This window comes from Lipotes vexillifer, unplaced genomic scaffold (genome assembly GCF_000442215.2).
Source record: "Lipotes vexillifer unplaced genomic scaffold, Lipotes_vexillifer_v1.1 scaffold1158, whole genome shotgun sequence".
In the NCBI taxonomy this organism is placed as follows: domain Eukaryota; kingdom Metazoa; phylum Chordata; class Mammalia; order Artiodactyla; family Lipotidae; genus Lipotes; species Lipotes vexillifer.
This window is the reverse complement of record NW_006793745.1, coordinates 1,280,385-1,303,691: the sequence shown is the minus strand read 5'-3', so window position 1 is coordinate 1,303,691 and position 23,307 is coordinate 1,280,385. Positions and strand designations below refer to the sequence as shown.

The 23,307-nt window shown below is 45.0% G+C and overlaps 2 protein-coding genes and 1 non-coding gene across 4 annotated transcripts in view; 2 read left to right on the top strand and 1 right to left on the bottom strand.

The window, feature by feature from the left end:
- The window catches only part of POLR1A (RNA polymerase I subunit A), a 78,486-nt gene extending 58,124 nt beyond the window's left edge, over nucleotides 1-20,362 (bottom strand). Inside the window, exons 1-9 of the mRNA XM_007466744.1 lie at nucleotides 20,286-20,362; nucleotides 13,390-13,594; nucleotides 11,896-12,045; nucleotides 10,357-10,464; nucleotides 8,674-8,759; nucleotides 8,172-8,275; nucleotides 2,865-2,951; nucleotides 1,463-1,568; nucleotides 1,046-1,208 (exon numbers count right to left, since the gene is read on the bottom strand). Coding sequence (XP_007466806.1) covers nucleotides 1,046-1,208; nucleotides 1,463-1,568; nucleotides 2,865-2,951; nucleotides 8,172-8,275; nucleotides 8,674-8,759; nucleotides 10,357-10,464; nucleotides 11,896-12,045; nucleotides 13,390-13,594; nucleotides 20,286-20,362 — 1,086 coding nt within the window. The remainder of the gene's footprint in view (nucleotides 1-1,045; nucleotides 1,209-1,462; nucleotides 1,569-2,864; nucleotides 2,952-8,171; nucleotides 8,276-8,673; nucleotides 8,760-10,356; nucleotides 10,465-11,895; nucleotides 12,046-13,389; nucleotides 13,595-20,285) is intronic.
- Nucleotides 4,238-4,310, top strand: TRNAE-CUC (transfer RNA glutamic acid (anticodon CUC)). The gene has a single exon. It is a non-coding gene; the product is annotated as a tRNA-Glu (tRNA).
- Nucleotides 20,363-20,815: 453 nt separating the features above from the next.
- PTCD3 (pentatricopeptide repeat domain 3) overlaps nucleotides 20,816-23,307 on the top strand; it is a 30,517-nt gene continuing 28,025 nt past the window's right edge. The window contains exons 1-3 of one of the 2 annotated variants that reach the window (XM_007466743.1): nucleotides 20,816-20,932; nucleotides 22,737-22,789; nucleotides 22,899-22,935. In XM_007466743.1, coding sequence (XP_007466805.1) covers nucleotides 20,829-20,932; nucleotides 22,737-22,789; nucleotides 22,899-22,935 — 194 coding nt within the window. In that variant the 5' untranslated portion in view covers nucleotides 20,816-20,828. The remainder of the gene's footprint in view (nucleotides 20,933-22,736; nucleotides 22,790-22,898; nucleotides 22,936-23,307) is intronic. The other variant, XM_007466742.1, reaches the window with a different exon arrangement.

Below are 23,307 nucleotides of genomic sequence, written 5' to 3'. Positions count from 1 at the left end.
TTGCGTTACGCGGGCCTCTCACCGTTGTGGCCTCTCCCATTGCGGAGCACAGGCTCCGGACGCGCAGGCTCAGCGGCCATGACTCACGGGCCCAGCCGCTCCGCGGCATGTGGGATCTTCCCGGACCGAGGCACGAACCTGCGTCCCCCGCATCGGCAGGCGGACTCCCAACCACTGCGCCACCAGGAAAGCCCTATACTGAGGTTTTTTAAAAGCACATTTGCCCCAGCAGATCAGAAAACTTAAGCAAAACCAAAGAAACCCCAAGCAGAAAGGCCGAGTAACCCAGAGCATGGGCGTCCGGGACAGACAGTGGCGTCACCTGGTGACAGGCCTGTCCCAGCAGGGGAAGGGAGCCTGGAAGCCCTGACTATCTACTCAAGGCTGAGACGGTCCTTCCCATTTACATCCAGAGAGCATCTTAGAGATGGGAAGGATGCCAGTGATCTCAGCAAACTTCCTGAGTGCCTGACTCATCTTTATACCCACCGAGGACCTGGCCCACTGAAGGGGCTCGGGAAATGTCTGCTGAAACAGGAAAACTGAATTCAGCTCCACCATTTACTGGAGAGGAAGCTGAGGCCCCAAATCTGACAGTCCTATTCTGGGAAATTCCTACAAATGACAACACTGCCTTCCTGACCTCAATGCTGGAGACCTTCCTGAGCCAAAACCCGAGCTGGGTGGCATGGGCTCTGGTACCATAACCCAGGAGGGACATTCTTAGAGCTGAGGGCAGGAGACTGGTCTTTCTAGAGCTGCCAGGGAGAGCAGGTGGCCCAGAACACACCACATATAAAATCCCACCCCAGACCACATGCATTTTATAGTGGAGACAAGACCAAGAAGTTAAAGCAACTCAACCAAGGTCACCCCGGGTGTGATCGCTGGGGCCACGCTCAGACCCACGCTTTCCCCCAGACCTTGCCTGGTCCTCCCAAACCCACGGCTCACACACTGCTGTACAAAACTGCTAACAGGCATCTCCCAGGACCCAGAGCGTAGGGAGTCAGAACAACGACACCAGCTCCAAGGCGGCCCTGACCTCATCTGCGGCGGGTGCTGCCACCTCACTTGGCAGCTCCTGTTCTTGGGCCATCAAGGCCAGAAGCTTTCGGATCAGAACCACATCCTTCATGACAGCCTGCAGGTTCACCGTCTGGCCGTTGGTGAACATCTGGTCCCCGAGGCGGCTGACAGGGCGATACCTGTAGGAGGACGCGTGGCATCAGCAGGTGCTCAGCATGAAGGGCGTGTTCCTCAGCCTCTCACCCACCCCTACATCACCACCACACTCAGAAAGAAACCCACATTCTTCCTGCACTCAGGAAGAATGGAAAGGGAAGTGCTCCTACCTACTTCTCAGTGCCCGCGGCCCTTCCATCATCCTCTCCCAGAGGTCATTATTCATTTGTTCCAGAAGCCTTTGTCAGGTGAAATAAAGCCAATGAAAGGGCATTACCTTGAGGGTGGCACCACCACGAAATCCAGAAAGAACATATTGGGATTGAATCTGGACTCCATGCCCACATCTTCCAGTCCCAGAAAAAGGTAATTCAGAAAGAATCCTGTGTTTGAAATAAACCAAAAGGATCGTTTAAATCTATATGTAAGAGCATGGAAGGATGACCACGGAAATTTTACTGAGTCGAAAAAAAAAATCCCAGAATGTAGGACAATATGTAGAGTAAGATCATATTTGTCTTTATAAAAACTAATGAGCAAAAAAAACAGTCTCTGGGTGCTGTGAGCCTGCACACAGGGGAGATGATGGGTTTAAAGACGGGTGCTACAGGGATGACAGTGCTTAGCCCAAGGGCTGAGATGGGCAAGGATGGGAAACAAAAACTTTCACGTGCTTCTGGTTACGTTCCTGGATCATTAGACTCACGTGCACGCGTGCACATACACACTTATTACTTTGGTATTCATAAGAAAACGTATTTGAAATAAACAAAAATCAAATCAAAAAATAGTTATTCTTCTTAAGATGGGTGGGATTGCGGGGTAGGTCCAAGAGGGAGGGGATATATGTACACATATAGCTGTTTCAATTCACTGTACAGCAGAAACTAACACAACGTTGTAAAGCAACTATACCCCAATTAAAAAAATAACAACAACAACAACAACAAAAGGAAACAAAAGAAAAAACCCTCCACATAGATGCTACCAAGATCGTCTATGGATCAAAGCTGTGTTTCAAGTGTCTGGTAACCCCCAAAAAAGCTACAGAGAGAATGAATAAAACATGTCAGGGCCAACAACACTCATACTAACTTGAGTGCTATTTTTTTTCTGACATCACTTATCCCTTTAGCAAGATTTTCATTTTTAAGTGCTTGTCATTACACAGCAGTTACATTCAGTGTTCCAGAACACACTCTCAGAGGGTGGGTGATATGTGGGCTTTTCTTATAAATTCAAAGACTAATGGAAGACTTTCCTATATGTAGGGAATTAAAATGTTTGAGAATACTAATTTAATAAAAACAGAGTTCATTTTTTGATTCACAGAAGGAATTCCCATAGAAACCTTAAAAAAAAAAACCCAACTTTTATTTATGGGCATTTAAAATAAAGTGAGTTACACTGAACCTTCGAGACATATGTCAAACTGTATTAAGCGATGCCCACCTGCAGCTGTCATTTAATGACCAGGCTCAGTTACAGTAACTGTCAAGTTCATGCCTTCCCCACACTATAAGGCATCAACAACAATGTACCCTGAAGCCTGCCCCAAATCTACTGTTCGATTTCAGGAGAGATCTACAAGAATCACAATTGTGAAAACATAAAAATAAAAAGGCAGGGTAAATAAGTCCAGGAAAGCAAAGGGCTATTTCTTTAGGCTGGTACAGCACCTTCATTATTCCAAAGAGCCGTGAGATGTTCTTGAGCGCTGGTGGGTGTCAAGTATCCTCGTTTTCCCATCTGAGCTTCCTCAATTCCTGGAGCCGAAGAGGGGAATCAGAGCACAGTAAGTTAATTACAGGCACTCGCTCCTTAATGGGATTTATCAATTCTTTTCCCCACCCTGCCAAGCCTGCAATCTGACCACAAAAATCAATCTCTAGGACAGCATACTCTCTGCTCTGAATTTTTTCCCCTTTAATCTAATTTCTAAAGTAACGAAAACCATATAACTAGTGTATGAAATCTAAAAAAGTAGAGCCAAAGGAGGAAAAAAAAATCACCCACGATTTCATCATGTTAACACGATTACCACTTTTATATATTCTTTTATGGTCCTTTGGTTTATACAGTTTTAGATCATTATAATCTCAGGTGTGGATTTATTTTGTACTACTTTGCTCATTTAGTGTCACCTTGTGAACATTTCTGCATGTTGCCCTATAGCTTTTGCCCTATAGTCTCACCATCATTTTTTTTTTTTTAACCCAGACTGAAACCTAGTCCTTTATCTCTATTTTGTCTATTTTCCCAAGAGAAGTCACTGTTCCAGAAAATAACTTAAATATTCTTGGAGTGGAGGTAGTCTCTCTCTTCCTACTGGGATATCTTCTTTGCTCCTTTCCCAAAGCTTGGCATTGAGACCGAGACCCAAGAACACAAGCACAGTGCCCACCCACTGCATGGGGCTGATGGTGTTGGTGAAGAGGGTAACGGAGGCCAAAATGGCGAAGAACTTTCGAGTTGTGGTGATCATGGAGCAGGTCAGGGGACCAAAACACACAACTGTCATGAAAATGAAGCTCTGGCCCAGGGCACTAGTCAGGCCAATCACCATCATCTTTAATGGCTGCGTGATACAGCCCTCTGAGAGGATGTTTCCTGAGTGACTGAACCACACTGTAACAGTTGGATATCTGAGTTGATCCCTATCTTTTTACTATTATAAGTTACACTGTGATAAATAGCTTTATGCACATGGCTTTTACCAGAAAGCTTCACAGCAGAATTATGGATAAATGAGGAGGAACATTTTTATGGGTAAACGTATATTCAATTTCTTCTTACAAATACCTTTTGCTGGTGTGTAAGAAGAAGTTTGATTTTGGTCTCTCAGATTAATAAACAAGATCACTCTGGGATAATGTTTATCAGCTACACCCAGAGCAAGACAGAAAAATCATACTTGGGGCTGCCACTCAGGAGGTGTGGCCCCAAGCACTGAGATGATTAACAAAGATAAGTAAGTAATGTGACAGTCTAGGTTCAAAACTATCAACTTCTTTTGGAATACATTCACTGAAATTAAATATTGCTCGGGAATTCCCTGGAGGTCCAGTGGTTAGGACTCTGCACTCTCACTGCTGAGGGCCCAGGTTCGATCCCTGGTCAGGGAACTAAGATCCCACAACCTGCACAGGGTGGCCAAAAAAATTTTTTTTAATTGCTCAGTATTCTTTTTGTATGTACTTATCAGGGAAGGAACTGTGTCTTGTCTGTGTTCCTAACACCTAACAGTCTCTAGGACCCAGCAGATATTAAATTTTCACTGGCTTGAATACACATGTTCGAAATATCGTAAGATAATCTATATTTAAAAAACCCTACTCTTCTGCTTTTTTCCACATTTGTAAAATCCAGCTTCATTCCACCTCCAATTCTCTAGTTGGTTTCTCTACCAACTGCAGAAGACTCATCACTGAAAGTTTTTAGAGAAATCTGTCACTTGAAGAACAATTCATGGATGTACCATAATTTAATTACTCTCTATTAACAGGCACTGAAGTCATTTCCAATTTTAAACGACTTAACACTGTGGACATGCCTCATTCTTAGGATAAAATCATGAAAGTGGAATTGCTAGGTCAAGAGTTTACACGTCTAAAATTTTGATTCCTATAAAAGCAAAATATTTCAACCAATTAATGCAACTGAGGGAAATGTAGGGAATGCAATGAAAAGAGGCTCTGACCTTCAGGGATAAACCACCGAGTTAGAAAAGCTACGTGCATTCAGTGGGGACAAAAGACCCCATTAACCTAAAGAACCATTTTGCGGGCACTTTTTTTTAAAGATTATGAATGTTTATTTTTTAATTTTTTAATTTTATTTTTTTTTGCCGTACGTGGGCCTCTCACTGCCGTGGCCTCCACCGTTGCGGAGTACAGGCTCCTGGCACGCAGGCTCAGCGGCCATGGCTCACGGGACCAGCCGCTCCGCGGCATGTGGGATCCTCCCAGACCGGGGCACGAACCTGTGTCCCCTGCATCGGCAGGCAGACTCTCAACCACTGCGCCACCAGGGAAGCCCTTGCGGGCACTTCTGGAAAGAACCCGTCTCTTACTAAACTGGCTTGATGAGCTGAGGAAGATGAGCTGCATCTGGCAGTGCTCTCCAGCTCCTGACCCAGAGCTGCCAGTGCAGGAAGTGACCCCACCACAGTTTAGTCACAGACTAAAGCAGACTGGGGTTGTTCACTCACTGGGTTTGAGTCAGAAGAGACCTTGGGATGCCACCCCCTCACATGGACCACACCCTTCCTAACGGGACACTTTTGCAGCCTGCAAAAAATGAAATCTGTCTCGATGGGACCTCAGAACAGCCTTAATGTGTGTTTCGTTTAGCTCTAAGAGCTGTCATGTCAAAAACAAATGTCGGTAAGTCAAATAACTTGGGGAAGACAAGATCACAGTGGGTGGAGTACCCGGCTTTAAGAATTCTCATTTGAAAATGCTATCATCTTGGGGCTTGAGGAACACTCTGGAGTGAATGTGAATTTCACAAGCTTATGGCGCCCCTCATGGGATCACCAGTGCGTGGGGATCACTGAGGCACAGGCCTTGCTGCTTGGCCCCCTTCGATACCAGGAACGTGGCCAGACCCTTGTCCTAATGCTCACCTGCCTCCACATCACCTCCCCCTGGAGTTACTGACCTGCGTCACCCGCAGCCTCCCCCAAGAGCAGAGGCCACAAGGTCAGGTCTCCAGTTTGGCACCGGACTCGGCCAGAGGCCGGGTCCTGGGCACGAGGCTGAGTGCCCAACAGGTAAATGTCTGCTAAATACTAAAAACCCAATCCAAAAACTATCGAAGACTACGGCCGACTTGTTTCTAATGCACAGAATTTTGGGTGGCACCATCATATTCTCATAGCTGCAGTGAAGATTACTTCAAAGAATGGATTTGACAAAGGCTACCTAACTTTTAGATATTTGCCCCAAAGAAATAGGTATCCTCTAGATTTCTGACCATCTTTGTTCTCAATCTATGAACATTTTCTAAGGTGCCCTAAGGGCTAGAGCAGCAGTTTCCAAACTTAAAAATTATTTTAAGGGCTATATATAGTGTAGAAAAATCCACCCTCATGGTTGTTTAGAGTTAACCATTAAACAGGCTTTCTAAATGCATTGTGGTATACTGGATTGGATCCTGGAACATAAAAAGGGCATTACTGGATAAACTGGTGAAATTCAAATAAAGTCTGTAGTTCAGTTAATAGTGTACCAATGTTAATTTCTTAGTTTTGACAAATGCACCATGGTCATCTAAGATGTTACGTTAGGGCAAACTGAGTAAAGAGTACACAGTAACTCTCTGTACCATGTCTGCAACCCTTCCATACGTCTAAAATTAGTCTAAAGTAGAAGGTTTATTTAAAAAGTAATAATAGGGCTTCCCTGGTGGCTCAGTGGTTGAGAGTCCGCCTGCCGATGCAGGGGACATGGGTTCGTGCCCCGGTCTGGGAAGATCCCACATGCCGCAGAGCGGCTGGGCCCATGAGCCATGGCCGCTGAGCCTGTGCGTCCGGAGCCTGTGCTCCGCAACGGGAGAGGCCACAACAGTGAGAGGCCCGCGTACCGCAAAAAAAAAAAAAAAAGTAATAATAAACACATTTGCTATTGCTATGGTCTCAGTGTTCGTATTCCCTCAAGTTTCATGTGTTGAAATCCTAACCCCCCAGATGGTGGTGTGTTAGGAGGTCGGACCTTTGGGAGGTGATTAGGTCATGAAGGTGGAACTCTCGTGACTGGGACTAGGTGCCCTTATGAAAAGACCCCAACAGAGCTCCCTTGCCTCTTTCCACCATGTGAGGTTACAGGCAGTAGTTGGCTGTCATTGAGGAAGTGGGTCCTCACCAGACACCGAATGTGCCAGCACCACAACCCTGGACTTCCCAGCCTCCAGAACTGTGAGAAATACATGTCTGTTGTTTATAAACACCACTCGGTTTATGGCACTTTTGTTACAGCGGCCCAAATGGGTAAGGCAGTTACTTACTCCAGGCCTTGCCACAGTCCTCAATGCAAAAGACAGATTATGCAACTCCAGGAAGAGAACTTATTTCCTTGCCTATTCTGTGTTCTTGAACTCTGGAATAAGGTTTAGAAACAATATGCTACAGACTTTCGCTTATGAAATTTCTTCAACTCTGGGCAAGAAGTTCTGCTGCTGCCACTACATAGAGTTGGAAACCCAAGGTCCAAGAAGCGGCCTTCTCTAAGCCCCTCAGAATAAGAAGCAGAGTGAGGTGTCCATCACAGGTGATGCTTCTCCCGCCCTGGCACATTGACTGTATAACAAAAAACAAATGGTCAATATCTACAGAGCACATAAGACATTAGCAGGCACTGGTCTCAGCACTTCAAATGGAACACCTTATTTAACCTTCACTTCCAAAGAAAAAACAAAAAGCATCTTTAAACAAACTTCCAACTACAAAAATGAAAAAGCAGGAGTACCAAGTCTCTCAAGTTTCTTCCCAGGTACCCCCAAGGGCAGAGCAGAGCTACTCCAGGGATCTGACAGGACAGTCAGAAGCAGCCTGCAGGAGGCGCTAACATTCTTTGGCTGCTCACAGCTTTTCTTTAAAATTCACCTACGTTTTACTTCAAAATAAACCCACACTTGTTTGACAACAAAATGGTGGGAAATATTTGCCAGGTAAATTTCTTAACTTCTTCCTCAAAAATCTTTCAGAAAACCAACCACCTGTGGCAAGAGGTGCGTCATTCAGCCTGTGAGGAGCTGTCTCGCCCGGCAGCCCAGCCGTCAGTTCTGCACAAGAGGCCGGGGCTGGGAGCTCGCCAGGATGCCCACTGGCCCTAGAGCCTGGACACCTACCATCTGCTGGCCCACCACAGACGCGCAGCTGAGAAACACGTGGTGCAGAGGACCAGGAATCCCCAAGGCTCGGGACACGTCTGACGGTCACACATGAAAAGACATGCCGAGGGCCTCCTGGGGCCCGGCCTGCTTACCCTGGGGCTCAGTGTCCTTCTGGTCAGCCTTCCTGTGCACCATGGCCGGATACGTGACTGTCAGCTTGCTGTTGTGCTCCTTTCGGACAACTGACCGCCCAGTTCTAGACACGAGGACAGTTTTGAGGAGAGAAAAAAAAACAAACAATGTGAAATCTAAAATACGACACAAATGAACTATGTATCTATGTATCTATGAAACAGAAGCAGAGTCACAGATATAGAGAGAGGCTTGTGGTTGCCAAGGGAATGGCAGGTGGGGGAGGGAAGGATTGGGAGTTTGGGATTAGCAAATGCAAACTATTATGTATAGGACGGGTAAACAGCACTGGGAACTACATTCAATAACCTGTGATAAACCAAAATGGAAAAAATATGAAAAGGAATATATATATATATGTATAACTGAATCACTTTGCTATATAGCAGAAGTTTATACAACATTGTAAATCAACTATACTTTAATAAAATTTAAAAAAACAACAGAGGGGAAGGTACTCACTTGCAGTGGGGACATCGCTTAGCAGTCATATGTGCCTTCCAGAAGAAAGCAATAAGTTTGCTTCTGCTCTCACAGACATTTTTTACCTATTAAAAAAAGCAAGGAAACTCAGAATGCCATTCTGAAGACAATCCAGTAGGTATTCATTTTGTGGTTTTCACCTTTTTTTGAAAAAACAGAGGAAGCCACCCCTTTCTTAAAATTTCCCACAGAACACTAATATAGCCAAACGCTACCAATCACTGAGCGACTTCTTTCCTTAAGTTTCCTCATTCATAATATGGGAATGAGAATAGTAACCACCTTACCAAGCTGTTACTAAGATACAGACATCACGAATGCAGTGGGGGGGCTTGGAATACAGCAAGTATCAATAAATGCTACTTTAATTTAAAACAAACCTGGACTTCCCTGGTGACACAGTGGTTGGGAATCTGCCTGCCAGTGCAGGGGACACAGGTTCGAGCCCTGGTCCAGGAGGATCCCACATGCCGTGGAGCAACTAAGCCCGTGCGCCACAACTGCTGAGCCTGCGCTCTAGAGCCCGTGCCTGGAGCCCGTGCTCCACAGCAGGAGAAGCCACCGCAATGAGAAGCCCGCGCACCGCATGCCTGGAGCCCGTGCTCCGAAGCAGGAGAAGCCACCGCAATGAGAAGCCCACGCACCGCAACGAAGAGTGGCACTCACTCGCCGCAACTGGAAGGGGCCCACGCGCAGCAACAAAGACCCAACGCAGCCAAAAGTAAAAAATAAATAAATTAAAAATAAATAAATAAATAAAACAAACCTCTCTGGGGACTTCCCTGGTGGTCCAGTGGCTAAGGTTCCGTGCTCCTAATGCAGGGGGCCCGGGTTCAATGCATGGCCAGGGATCTAGATCCCACATGCCGCGACTAAGAGTTTGCATGCCACAACTAAGACTCTGCGTGCCGCAACTAAAGATCCTGCATGCCACAACTAAAGATCTCACATGCCACTACGATGATCCCGCATGCCGCAACTAAGACCTGGCACAGCCAAATAAATACATAAATATTAAAAAGAAAAAAAGAAACCCCCTGGATGCAGCTGTTGCCTCCCTTGAATGGACCTCAAAGTTCCAAGGGAAGGCACATCCACAGTTAAGTTACACTAGTGGTTCTGAACTGGCTGCAAATGAGACCCACCCGGGGGGCTTTTGTACCCTCCCCTGGAGCCCTACCCTAGACCAATTAAATCAGAATCTCTGGTGTGAAACTTGGACATGAGGTGAATCAGATCTCAAGATTAGCCCTGCAGGTTGATTACCTAGACCACTCATTCCCTGAACAAATTAACACACAGGTGCAATGGGGGGAACAGCGAGGCAGCAGTCATTTAGCAGTGTTGGAAGGAGAAAGAAGCACAGGGCGTGGGCCTTATTCTCCAGGTGAGACCGTAAGCCAGAGCATAAGCCTCACTGGATGCTGTACCCAAGCCACTAATTTCACCTAACCTTCTCCTGCAGGCAGGCATCAAAGATGAGGACCCGGTGGCTCAGGGACAGTTACGTAACTTACAAGGTCAGAGGCCTCATGAGAGACAGAGCTTGGATTCAAACTTTGGGAAGCTAAAGGATACGCAAAAGACAGTGCAGTGCGGAGGCAACTGTGATAATTATGCTAAAACTGAGTGTCTGGGAAACAGAGAGACAGGATAACTCACACGTGCGCCGTGGGATCCCAGGAGGTTGTTCTGTAGGATTTTGGTTGTATATCGTTCTAACTCTTCCTGAATTTCGAAGGCAGTAGGATCAGCATTTTCTTCCAGAAACTGGAAAACAAAGAAATGATCAAAGTAAAGCAAGTGTATGATGAGCAGCAGAAGGGGGCAGCCTCTCCAAGGATGGGAGAGTTTCGTTTGAGGTGAGAGAAAGAAACCTCATGGCTGCTGTGGTGCATTTTCAAAACAGTTTGGCCACACTGCTGTTAAAAAAATAAAATAAAAATTTAGACTATTCTGCTTCCAGTAGTGGTCGGCTAGATTATTCAGACCAAACCAAAAAGCTAAAAGAACCAAGACAGGATAAAATATTTTAAAAAATGTAAAGCTCCGAAGAACTGACAGGACAGTGAGGGATAACCAAGGCCAAACTAAGGGAAAATGGGAATCCAGGTCAAAGAGCACAGGGGCCGTGGCTGCTCTGAGGCAGGGATGCTGCACTGCACAGCTCTGGGGCAACCCTCAGGGTAGTTGTGTCCCTCCAGGGAAGATGCTGACAGACTTGTGACGCTCCCTGGAGCTGCACAACACGTTAGCCTGGCCTTGGAAACATTCTACAATCCAAAAATTTTGAACTTTTCATTTTGAAGATCTTAAATGATAAAGCGGAGAGAAATGAAAGCTTAGAGTTAGTGCAAGGACAGGAATCTAACAGGATATCTTCCTGCCATATCGCACCCCACAAACACAGGAGGCTGGGGACCCTAAGGGCTATGTCCTTGGGAACTTGACCAGCCCTGGAACAGAACCACCTGGCTTCCCATAGCCTGCAGTGCAGTCCAGCCTTAACATGGACGACGATGGTCCCAGGCCACCAAGCATATGGCAAAAGCAATAAGAACCCTCTCTGGAGGAAGGCAGCCAGCGTCCCAGACCTCAAATTATTCCTACAAAGAATTTGCTAAGTACAATGACAAACTGTCAAAAATAAGCACACAAGGAGGATAAAGAGAGGGAATTCCTGGAGACTAGGACAATATCTCCTTTAAAAATTTTATTTATTTATTTATTAATGGCTGTGTTGGGTCTTCACTGTTGCGTGCGGGCTTTCTCTAGTTGCGGTGAGCGGGGGCTACTCTTCACTGCGGTGCGTGAGCTTCTCATTGCGGTGGCTTCTCCTGTTGCAGAGCACAGGCTCTAGGCGTGAGAGCTTCAGTAGTGGTGGCATACGGGCTCTAGAGCGCAGGCTCAGTAGTTGTGGCACACAGTAGTTCAGTTGCTCCGCGGCATGTGGGATCTTCCCGGACCATGGCTCGAACCCGTGTCTCCTGCATTGGCAGGCAGATTCTTAACCACTCTGCCACCAGGGAAGTCCTTTAATTATTCATATGGCTTCATGTTTTCACACCTAGCTATTTGTACCCAGTCACAAGACTTAAAGCTCAAGCATTCTGGTGACTATTCTTAGGGGCCACACACAAATAGCTCTTGTACCCACCACTCTGGCTTGCCTGATTGCCATGACAGCCGCTACCCACTCACCCTGTACTGAATTCTCTCCAGCTCGTACACTGCTTGTAGGGCCCCGACTTCCAGAACTCTCAGCTGGCAGAGCAGCAGGTGAATCACAGCCCGGGGGCAAGTCAGCATGTGACAGTTTAAACAGGAACCCCGGAGCAGCAGGTAGAGTTTCTGAAGAGAGGGAATAAGAGAGACAGGATATTAGAACGTGACATAGCAGTCAAAGTGATTTTCAACGTAATAAATACTTACGATTTTTGTTTTTATGTTGTCAGTTTACTCCTTTAAGAATTCTGCTTCACTCTATGTACCTGGAAAGCCCTTCTTCACCTTAAGAACTCGATAAATATTCCTCTAGACATTCTCTCATGGTTTCATTTTAATCCATTAACACTAGAAATTTACTTTGGGTCTGAGGCCGGGAACTACCTTTATTTTATTTAAATACTAAATTTAGTACTCATTTAAATACTGAATTTTTTTTTTTTAATATTTATTTATTTAGGCTACACCAGGTCTTAGTGGCAGGTGGGATCTTCACTGCTTCATGTTTTGTTGCAGCAAGTGTGATCTAGTTCTTCGACCAGGGTTCAAACTGGGGCCCCCTGCATTGGGAATGTGGAGTCTTACCCACTGGACCACCGGGGAAGTCCTAAATATTGAAAACGTTTAATTAAAATGTTTCATTTAGGGCTTCCCTGGTGGCGCAGTGGTTGTGAGTCCGCCTGCTGATGCAGGGGACGCGGGTTCGTGCCCCGGTCCGGGAGGATCCCACGTGCCGCAGAGCGGCTGGGCCCGTGAGCCATGGCCGCTAAGCCTGCGCGTCCGGAGCCTGTGCTCCGCAATGGGAGAGGCCACAGCGGTGAGAGGCCCGCGTACCGCAAAAAAAAAAAAAAAGTTTCATTAAAATAATGTTTCAAATGTTTAGTATTTAACTAAGACAATTCTCTTCTCCTAATACGATTAACAGACAAAAATCATGTCCATGTACAAATCCCGGAGACTGGGTTAACTGATGTAAGAAGCCAAAAGTGTTCAAAGTGGGACTGAACAGTAACTTCATTCTCAGCTCAGTGCTGGGCCTTCTGGAGCTCTGCTCTTCCTGACACTAAGCAAAGAGCCTACAAATCCACCAGAAAGGCTCAGGGAGGCCTGGAGAATTCCAAAGTCCTTTATTGCCAGGGATGCCCCACCCACATTTCTGAAAGACATAAAGCCCTTAGAACAAAAGGTCTAGGGATGGATCTGAACGCTTTCCCCTCTGTGTAAACAGAAACCAGCTGTGGCTCTTCTCAATGGGAATCAAACCAAAGTTCCTTTAGGTAGGGCTCGAGGCCAAGTTGAATGTACTGAATTTCGCTCAAGATTTTAAATTGCCAAGTAAAGAGCACTTTCACTCAAAGTGTCCGGAGCTGACCTCCTGAGACACCTGCCCCGGGGCAGAGGGGTGGCACTCATAAATCCCACCCGCATCCTGAGACCCACGCGGCCAGCGTGGCCCAGGCCAGAACGTACCTCGAAGAGGAGAGGGTTGTACACAGTGAGCGGGAGCTCGATGTGGCCCAGGTGCCCGGAGCAGTTGCTGAAGTCCTGCACGCAGGTGGAGCACACCTCTTTGGAGTCTGCGGGGCCCAGAGCTAGATCGTACAGGCCGTTCACCGACGGGTTCCCCAGGCTATCTAGGTACCGAGGGTTTGTAATGGACTTAACGCTTAATTTCCTAGGGAGATAAAAAAGACCAGGTGAGAAAAGGTTACCCAACTTCTAGGACATTTCCTCTTCGGCACTTACAAAGGGATGGTTTAACGTCTGTGTCTTCAGACGTGCAGACAGCTCCAGAGGGCAGATTTGGTGTCTGCCTTGCTCCCCACTGCAGCTTAGCACTTAGCCCAGAGCCTGCGCTCAACAGGTGCTCAATGAATATGTGCTGAACGAAGAGCAGTGAGTGGTAACATCTTTAAAACCCAGATTTAGTGCAAATCTTGCGCTAACTGAACACACAGGCCGACTTTATACAAAGAAGTACTGACTTACACGCCAAACGCGTCATAAGCAGCATTTAGTCTGACTTGAACCCTATGAGATGGGCATCACTATATGAGTTTTTAAGAGGAGGAAACAGGCTCAGAGTGGTTAGTGATTTAATTCAGGTGACAAAGCCCAGAGTGGTGGGGGTGTGGTGAGATATGGACCAGACCTAACCCCAAACCCACAGAGTTCAAGAAAGGGAATAATCCCAGTATGTAGGAATAGTGAATTGAGAAAAGTTAAATATAAATATGCAAACCTTTGAGAAGTATAACCTGCTTTACTAAAGGTTTCACTGCAGTATTTTATGTTTGGTTGAAAGCAGGCTCCCATAGGACACCTAACTACTTTAACCAAAATTACGTTCATGCCAAGTTTGCTTTTAAACTTTTTTTTTTTTTGTAAATTAGAGAATAAAGATAATGAAATCCAAATCTCACAATGTAGAGAAAACCGCTAACAGACTTCTTTCTATGGATACATTTTTAAAAACTGTAACTGGGATCATCTGCCATTTCTAGGATTGCCTTTGTCATTTTCATTGAGCATTAAGTGTTTTCACGTCACTAAAAATTCTTTGGAAAGATTCTGTAATTAAGAATTACCAGGGGGCTTCCCTGGTGGTGCAGTGGTTGAGAGTCCACCTGCCGATGCAGGGGACACGGGTTCGAGCCCTGGTCCGGGAAGATCCCACATGCTGCGGAGCAGCTAAATCCATGTGCCACAACTACTGAGCCTGCACTCTAGAGCCCGTGAGCCACAACTACTGAAGCCCGCGCGCCTACAGCCCGAGCTCTGTAGCAAGAGAAGTCACCGCAATGAGAAGCCTGCGCACCGCAACGAAGACCCAATGCAGCCAAAAATAATCACCAAATCTTTCATTATATGTCAATTAATATAATTCATTTAGCCAAACTCCACTATAAGTAAGCTCATGCCACCTATCTGCATAAAGATTTTTGTGCAGCATAATTCAAACTCTTAACTATTTCCTAAAAATATAATTAGTTCCTTGGTGAAGGGAAATCCTTGAATTAAAGGGGGCGAACTATTTTGTTTTGTCTTCTGGCCTCCTGCGTGGCTTGCAGGATCTTAGTTCCCTGACCAGGAATTGAACCCAGGGCCCCTACAGTGGAAACTTGGAGTCCTAACCACTGGACTGCCAGGGAAGTCCCAGGGTGAACTGTTTTGAAGCTCTTGATATATTCTGCCATACTGCATTCCAGAAAAGATGGGCTAACAATAAGTAGATTGCCTGTCTGTCCTAACCAGCACTGAGTCTTAGCACTTAAAAACTTTCCAAATTTAAGGTGAAAAAATGCTACCCACTGTGACGTTAAAATTTTTTTTAACAGAAATTAGGATATATCTTTTTTGTTAATTTTTAAAAATTTTTATTGGAGTATAGTTGCTTTACAATGTTTCATTACTTTCTGCTGTACGGCAAAGTGAATCAGCATCCCACTCACCCCCTTCCCTGTCACGTTAATTAATCTTTTTATTATGTTTGGTTTTAAAGGCCATTTTGGTCCTTTACTTAATTAAAAAAATAAAATTTAACTCATTTTTAAGTTGAAATCTTAACTTTTTTTTATTATTGTCTACATGAGCTCCTTACATATGAGAACATTAACCTTTTTTGGTGGCAAATACTTTCCTAGCTTGTGATGTCTTTTGTAATTTTTCACAGGCGAAAGTTTATAAATTCTTCAAACAGCTTTGTTGAGCTGTAACTCATGTACCATACAATTCGTCCATTTGAAGTATACACTCGGTGATTTTTAGTATATCTACAGTTGTGCAACCATCACCACAATATCATTTTTGTCCCCAGTAAAGGAAACCCTAGCAGTCACTCTCCATCCGTCTCTACCTCCCTCACAGTCCTATGCAATGACTAATCTACTTTTTGCCTCCAGAGACTTGTCCATCTGGACATTTCACACAAATGAAATCATATGCTATGTGGTCTCTTATAGCAGGCTTGTTTTACCTCACATGTTTTCAAGGTTGATCCACGTTGTAGCCTGTAACTGTATTTCATTTTTTAATAGCCAAAAAATATTCCATTGCATGGATACCCCATATTTTATTGGGTTAGTTTTACACTTTGGTTACTATAAATAATACTGACAGGAACATTTGCATACAAGTTTTTTTTTTTTTCATTACAAATGCATTGGAAATTTCCTGGGTACTCTTCTTTTTTTTTTTAATTAATTAATTTTTATTTTTGTCTGCGTTGGGTCTTTGTTGCTGCGCGCAGGCTTCCGCTAGTTGCGGTGAGCAGGGGCTACTCTTCGTTGCTGTGTGCGGGCTTACTGTGGTGGCTTCTCTTGTTGCAGAGCACGGGCTCTAGGCGGTGCAGGCTTCAGTAGACGCGGCCTGTAGGCTCAGCAGTTGCGGCACGCCGGCTCTAGAGTGCAGGCTCAGTAGTTGTGGCGCATTGGCTTAGTTGCTCCATGGCGTGTGGGATCTTCCCAGACCAGGGCTTGAACCCGTGTCCCCTGCATTGGCAGGCGGATTCTTAACCACTGCGCCACCAGGGAAGTCCTGTACACAAGTTTCTGTGTGAACATATTTTTTTCATTTCTCATGGATATATACCTAGGAATGAAAGTGCTGAGTCATATGGTAACTCTATGTTTAACTTTCTGAGGAACTGCCAGACTGTTTTCCAAAGCGGCTGCACCATTTTACAGTCCCACCAGCAATACACCAAGGCTCTAACTTCTCCACGTTCTTGCCAACACATTTTATGACCTGACTTTTTGATTCTAGCCATCCTAGTGGGTGCGACGTAGTATCTCACTGTGGTTTTGATAACTAATGAGGTTGAGCACATCTTTGTATACCTATTGGCCATCTATATATCCTCTTTGGAGAAATGTCTATTCAAATCCTTTACCTGTTTTGTAATTGGGTTATTTGCTGTTTTATTATTGAGTTGTAAGAGTGCTTTGTATATTCAGTATACAAGTCCTTTGTCAGATACATGATTTGCAGATATTTCTTCCGACTCATATTTTCACTTTCTTCACGATATTGTTTGCATAATTTAAAATTTTTTAATGAGTTAAACTCACTGCTGCTTTCTTCCACTACCTTTGGGCTAAGTCTTTCTCCTTTGAAGTTGGATATTCATCTACATTTCCTTCTCATTCATTTTACACTAAGCTCTAAAACTTAATTGGGGGCTTCCCTGGTGGCGCAGTGGTTGAGTGCACCTGCCGACGCAGGGGACACAGGTTCGTGCCCCGATCCGGGAAGATCCCATGGCCCGTGAGCCATGGCCGCTGAGCCTGCGCTCCACAATGGGAGAGGCCACTGCAGTGAGAGGCCCGCGTACCGCAAAAAAAAAAAAACAACTTAACTGGAATTATAAACAAGGAAAACATTTATTGCATAAGGCTAACACAAATTAATTAGGTCTGGGTGCAAAGACTTGTACCACTAGATCCTCTTTCTATCATGTTCTGTAAGTTGGTACTTCCCTTCCCTTGCCTGGAGCCTAGTGATGGAAAAAGAGTAGGCAGGTGGGGCCAGCACACACCTGTGTCAACTGGCAGAAGAACTGTGTCCTGTGCTTGTCAAGGCAACACAAATAGCTCACATCCAAAACTGAATGTATTTTTTTTTTATCTTCATCCTAAGTCTTTCTATGTGGTAAGGAGCAAAGTTCCTCTCTCTAGCTGGGGAGGAGAAAACTCCTGATCATTGCAGGGATGGGATGCAATGGGAAGAGCAATCAGCAAGGATCCCACTGGAGAGAAAAGAGTTTAAGACTCTAGCAAACTTGGGTTTGAGGATGACCTCTGCTGCCTCCTAGAGAGTCATTTTATTTGCTGGACAGGAATTTCCTCTCCTGTAACTGCAGACACCAACACAAATGCTTGCAGTAAGGACTGGTAGTACCAAGCACTGGATAGCTCCCCCACCCACCCGTGAGTGCACTTAACAAATATCTACTGAGTGCTTATTATGTGCCAGACACACCTTTAGATGCTGGAAAAACAGATAAGAATCCCTTTGCTCCTGGGCCTTACATCCTATTGAAGGCAGGCAGACAAAAGCCAAGATAAATAAGCACACAGTCTATTGGATGGCAGAACATTCTATGAAGAAAAGTAAAGCAGAAAAGGGGAAGGACAATAGAATGGGCCAGTGGCTGGGGGAACTCATATTGAGAAGGTTATACTGAACAAAAGCCTGAAGGAGATGAGGGAGTGAGCCATGCGGTCACCTTTACAGGAGGAAGAAGCAGGGAGTGCAAAGGCCCTGAGGTGGATGTGTGACTATGGTGCTCCGGGAACAGCAAGGAGGCCAGGGTGAGTACAGAGGTAAGTTCAGAGACATAGCAGGGGCCAGAATGACCTTTCCAAGGCATTTTAAGGACTTGGCTTTTACTCCAAGTGACCTAGGAAGCTATTAGAACTTAACACAATAAAAGGTAGCATAATGATTGATATTTGTCAACCCCAGACTCAGATAGGTCTACAATGCTAGTAATGGGTATAAATTTACTTATGCACTTCCCTGTCTAAAAACTCCGCAATTAACTTGTAAAAATTCAATTCTTTTGCTTTTGGATGAAATAGTATGTATGGCTAGTGATGATATAATTGAAATTTCTGGGCCAGCATACCGTTGTAGCTCAGTTTATTCATCCAGTCATTCGACCAGAGTTGAGGATAAAAGAAAGGAATGAGGAAGCTCAAGGCTAGTGCAGAGAGGCGGAAATATAAACAAGCAAAAAAAGGAACTGAGGCACCATAATAGACAGCTGTACTAGGTGTGGAAAGACCTCAGAAAATGAGGGAGGTTGAGCTGAGCCTTAAGAGGGGGAGTGATGCTCTCCAGGTGTCTGCTGGGGGTTGGGGGCAAGAGCAGAGAAGCAGATCCCTCTGGCAGAGAGGACAATGCATGCAGAGGAAATAGCTTGAGGTAAGGCCCAGACGTTGAAACCTGATGGCACTTTATGGAATGTGCAAGTGGTTTAGTAGGGCTGGCGAAGGGATGATGCTTTAGCAAAAATCAGCATTGGCCTGATCATGGGTAAACTTGTAGGCTAAGCTAAGAAACTATCATTTACCTGAGGGAAATGGAAAGCCTCTGGAGGGTTTTAAGGGTGAGAGTAGCACGATCACATCTGCACTTTGGAAGAATAATTTTAACAGCAATGTAGAGCATGCACTGGACTGGTGTAAGGGCGGGAGAGGTGGAAGAAAAAGACGATTCAAACAAGAGATAAGGGTCTGATCTAAGATAGTAACAGTAGTGTTGAAAAGGAGGTTATAGAACGAATAGACATGTAGGTGACACACAGTAAGAGCCCAATAAGTAAATGAGATGTCAGGAGAAATAGGTCTGGAATATTTGTCCTGTCACAAAACATTGACCATTTTGCACTAGACTAGGTACACCATTTTGGAGGGGCAAGTTCCCTCTCCCTTTAGGGAAAGTAGTTGTTGAGTTTTTGGTATAGGAGTTTAAGAACTCGGTGTGAAATTCAAATAGAGATGTCCAAAAAATAGCTGAAAAAAATGAGTCTGAAAAATCAGGAAACGAAAATTGGTCTGGAGATTTAAATTTGAGAGTATCACTCATGAAAGTGGTGAAATTGTCTAGGGAGGACATTTAGGACAAGAAAAGCAAGCATGTATGACCAGAATAGAATCTCAAGGAACAGCAAGATTTAAGTAAAAGAGGAAACAGCTAAGGAGCCTGAGACGAATTCGAATATAAACCACGAATGCAAGGACCTTGTTCACCAATGTGTCCTGAATGCTTAGCTTAGTGCCTGGCAAAAACTGGATGATGGATAAATGTTTGTGGGTTGATAAAGGGAAGAAAGAAATAGTACTTGTCACAGAAATAAAAGAACCTGAAAACAATAAATAAGGTGCTGGAAAAGAGAAAGACTGTCAAATGCTACGGTGATCAAAATGAGGACTGAAGAGGGCCGCTTTGATTTAGTAATTAGGCAGAGAATATAAGCGGTCCTAGCAAGGAGAAGTTGTCGCATGAACTGAGTCTCGAATGATCATCATTTTATAGACAAGAGACTAACCATGAGCTTAATAAACCACGTTAGAGACATTATAGTAACTACACAAACGCAGGCTAATTAACGGGGAGACTGGTGGATGATAACGCTGCAATCTGGGTACCCCCACCTCCACAAGGGCCAAACTCTTCCCCAGCCCCACTGGGTTCTAGGCAGCGCTCACTAGCCAGGGACGTTCCCGGAACTACGAGTCCCAGCAGGCCATGCGCCAGACAGCCATGGACTCCGAGGAGAAATTGGGCGCCAGACCTTCTGGGAACGGTAGTTTGTGGCCCCGACCCCAAGAAGCTCTGCACGCTTCCCACCAACTCCTTACTTAAGCTCTTCGGCCGAATACATCCCGAAGGAAATGCCCTGCAGCCGCCGCCAGGGCATGTTCTTTGAGCCCAACATCCTCCAGGTCAGTTCCGAGCTCTGACACCCAGAGAGAAATTCCAGTCACCACGGGTATATTTTTAACGCTGCATCCGGCCCGCAGCCACCATGTGAATTAAACTGCGCTTGCGCGCGCGAGAAAGGCTCGCGGGAAGATTTATGTGGACGATAACATTTCCGATCTAGGGGGGGGAAGGAAATAATTTCACGACTCTCACTCGCCTTTTTATTTTGAAAATAATCGAATACATATAAGACATTAAAATAATATTTTAGTAAATATATTTGAGGCAAATGAGGTGTACTGAGCCTTTAACTTCCGAAGCAAAATCTTTCAAACCATGGGACTGTAACCTATGTTATGATTGCTTTCGTCTTGTTCCGTCTCAGCCAATAGCCGAGCTATTCCACGCCCCCTCCCCCCTCCCCCACAGCCTTAGGTGGAGGGCATGCTTTCCCCGCATGCTGTGCGAAGACGCCAAAGATGGCGGCTGTACATTCGGCTCGCTGGCTGAGGGTCCGCCGCGGGCTTTGCCTACCGCTGACGGGTCGGCGGGCAGCTATCTGCGGACGGGCCCCCAGTAGCAGGTAAGAGAAGCTTGGAGAACCCATGAGAAAGACCCCAGGATCACCTGGGCCATATGTATCCCCTTTACCCCCGGAGAGCTGGGGAACTAGGTACGGTGGAGTGGAAGGCGCGTGCGTGCGCTCGCGGCTGCGTGCCCCGAGAAGCTGGCACGCGGAGTCCGCGTACTTGAAGAAGGGCGCCAAACGCACTGGTTAGGGGTATATTTATTGCTGGGGCTCGCCTACCCCGGGGTTAGAACTCTTGGCAAGATTTAGGATCCTGCTCTTGTGGATTTTGCATTCTAGTAAGTGTGGCTATTGGCAACCCCTCCCCAAGTTTTAAAAGAAAGAAAAATTGTATCCGCTCTTACCCGTTTTCACCCACTGGGAGGAAGGGGGGGAAAATCAGGTTTTGCCAAATTAAAGACAGTTTACGAGTTCCACTGTATGCTGGATGTTGTGGGGATGTTTGGCCAAAGAAATTATACAGGTGTTCATAAAAATAGGAAAGTCTGAAAGATCTGAACACAATCTGAATAGGATTGCTGTGATAGTTAAAACTTGGCGCATGTATCATTTGTGTAGTTTTTTCCGCTAGGTACAAACTGGCGCTGTGGAAGTATGAGAGGCGGGAATTTGTGAAAATTGGGGAATAACCTAATTTTGGATTCGATGTTTGCCATTTCCTTTGTGAAATGATAGTAGACAAATTCCCTTATGTGTAAACTGGAGCTAGTAGTAGCCATCAGAAAATTGTGAGTAATAAGTGAGGTATATAATTTACAGTATACATCTTATATGTAACATTTTCCCTCCTCAATCCTCACAAAAGAGAAGACGCTCCACCTGGTACTGCAGAAGCCTTAATGCTGCTGTTCAATCCCAGTCCTTTTCCCGGTGGTGCCCAGTGTTGTTGTTTTTCTACCCATTTCCTTTGATCTGGCAGCAGCATCTCTCCCTCAGCCTTCACCGACAAGACGAGTGGTGTATGTGACATACATGTCACGAGAAACAGCATGATTTGAAAGAATTGATCCCTTTCTGAAGTTGATCCCTAGCAGAGAGGTATTGTTTTAAGATGATGCCCGAGACCAGATACTAGTAGAGGAAGTAATTCTTCATTTAATCACATCTTCACAAATTTCTAAATGGTACCAATGCCATTTAGGAAGGAAATACTTACAAGGTAGTGTACATGATCTGTGTGGTATATTGACTCTATTTTTTAGCATGATCAGAACGTTTTAAAACTCATTCATGGGTCAATAATTCTATATTTTGGGTTAATAAATAATATAAATTGTTCCAAGTTTAAATTAGGACACCTACATTTGGTACATTCCTGATGGTTGAAGGAAGTGCAATGAAAGGCTGTGGTGATCTTAGTTTCATAATTTGTCAAAATTGCTTTAAGTGGGATAATCTTTTATTGTCATCAGGGCATCATCCATGTAAAATCAGGAGCTCATTACATCATCCCTTTTAGCCTCAGTGTTTTGGATTCTCAAAGGTGAAAAGTTCCTCATATTTCAGATAAGCTGCTCAAATGATTAAGTGCTACTAAATTTTTCATTTTTTCCCTGATTTTATTTAATGAGATGGCCTGATTTAAAATTTTTTGGCAATATATCTATATCTGGTACATATTTTGTAATCATTTTGAACTTGCCATTGAGACCATGTCTTCTCAGCATACGTTGACATGAATTATCCAGTTGGTTTGATCCGTGATAATTGGAAAAATTTGGCTGAGTTGCACATAAGTGGAGGTGAGGTGGGAAGTTCATTAATGAGTATTAGCTTTAGAGCTTTTATTATTTTGTAGATTTTATTCTGGAAGTGCAGCCGTTCCAGAGGTTGAAGGAGCTGGTGCAACAGGTATATAAAAATATATTGAAATAACTCCATTTTTATATTAATGCATTATACTTCTTTATAGTAGTAGTATTGGGAAACTGATTCACTTTGTTTTATTTTTCACATTAAGGGACTGAAGAAGTGGTCATTCCAAAAAAGAAAACATGGTGAGTATTCCATCAGTGTTCATTCAGCAAGTGGTTAAGTGCTTATCGTGAGCGAAACATTGTTAGGTAAGAAGCTAGTGACGGGAATAGCAGTGAGAGAGCATTCCTGGGGAGAGAACCATTGAGGAGAGAAAAGCTTAGGGGTCTGAAAGAACATAGAAGAGGAAGGTAGAGAGTAGTGTGTGAATGGGTAATGAGATTTACTTAAGAGTGAAAAGACCGGGCTTCCCTGGTGGCGCAGTGGTTGAGAGTCCGCCTGCTGATGGAGGGGACACGGGTTTGTGTCCCTGTCCGGGAAGATCCCACATGCCGCGGAGCGGCTGGGCCCGTGAGCCATGGCCGCTGAGCCTGCGCGTCCGGAGCCTGTGCTCC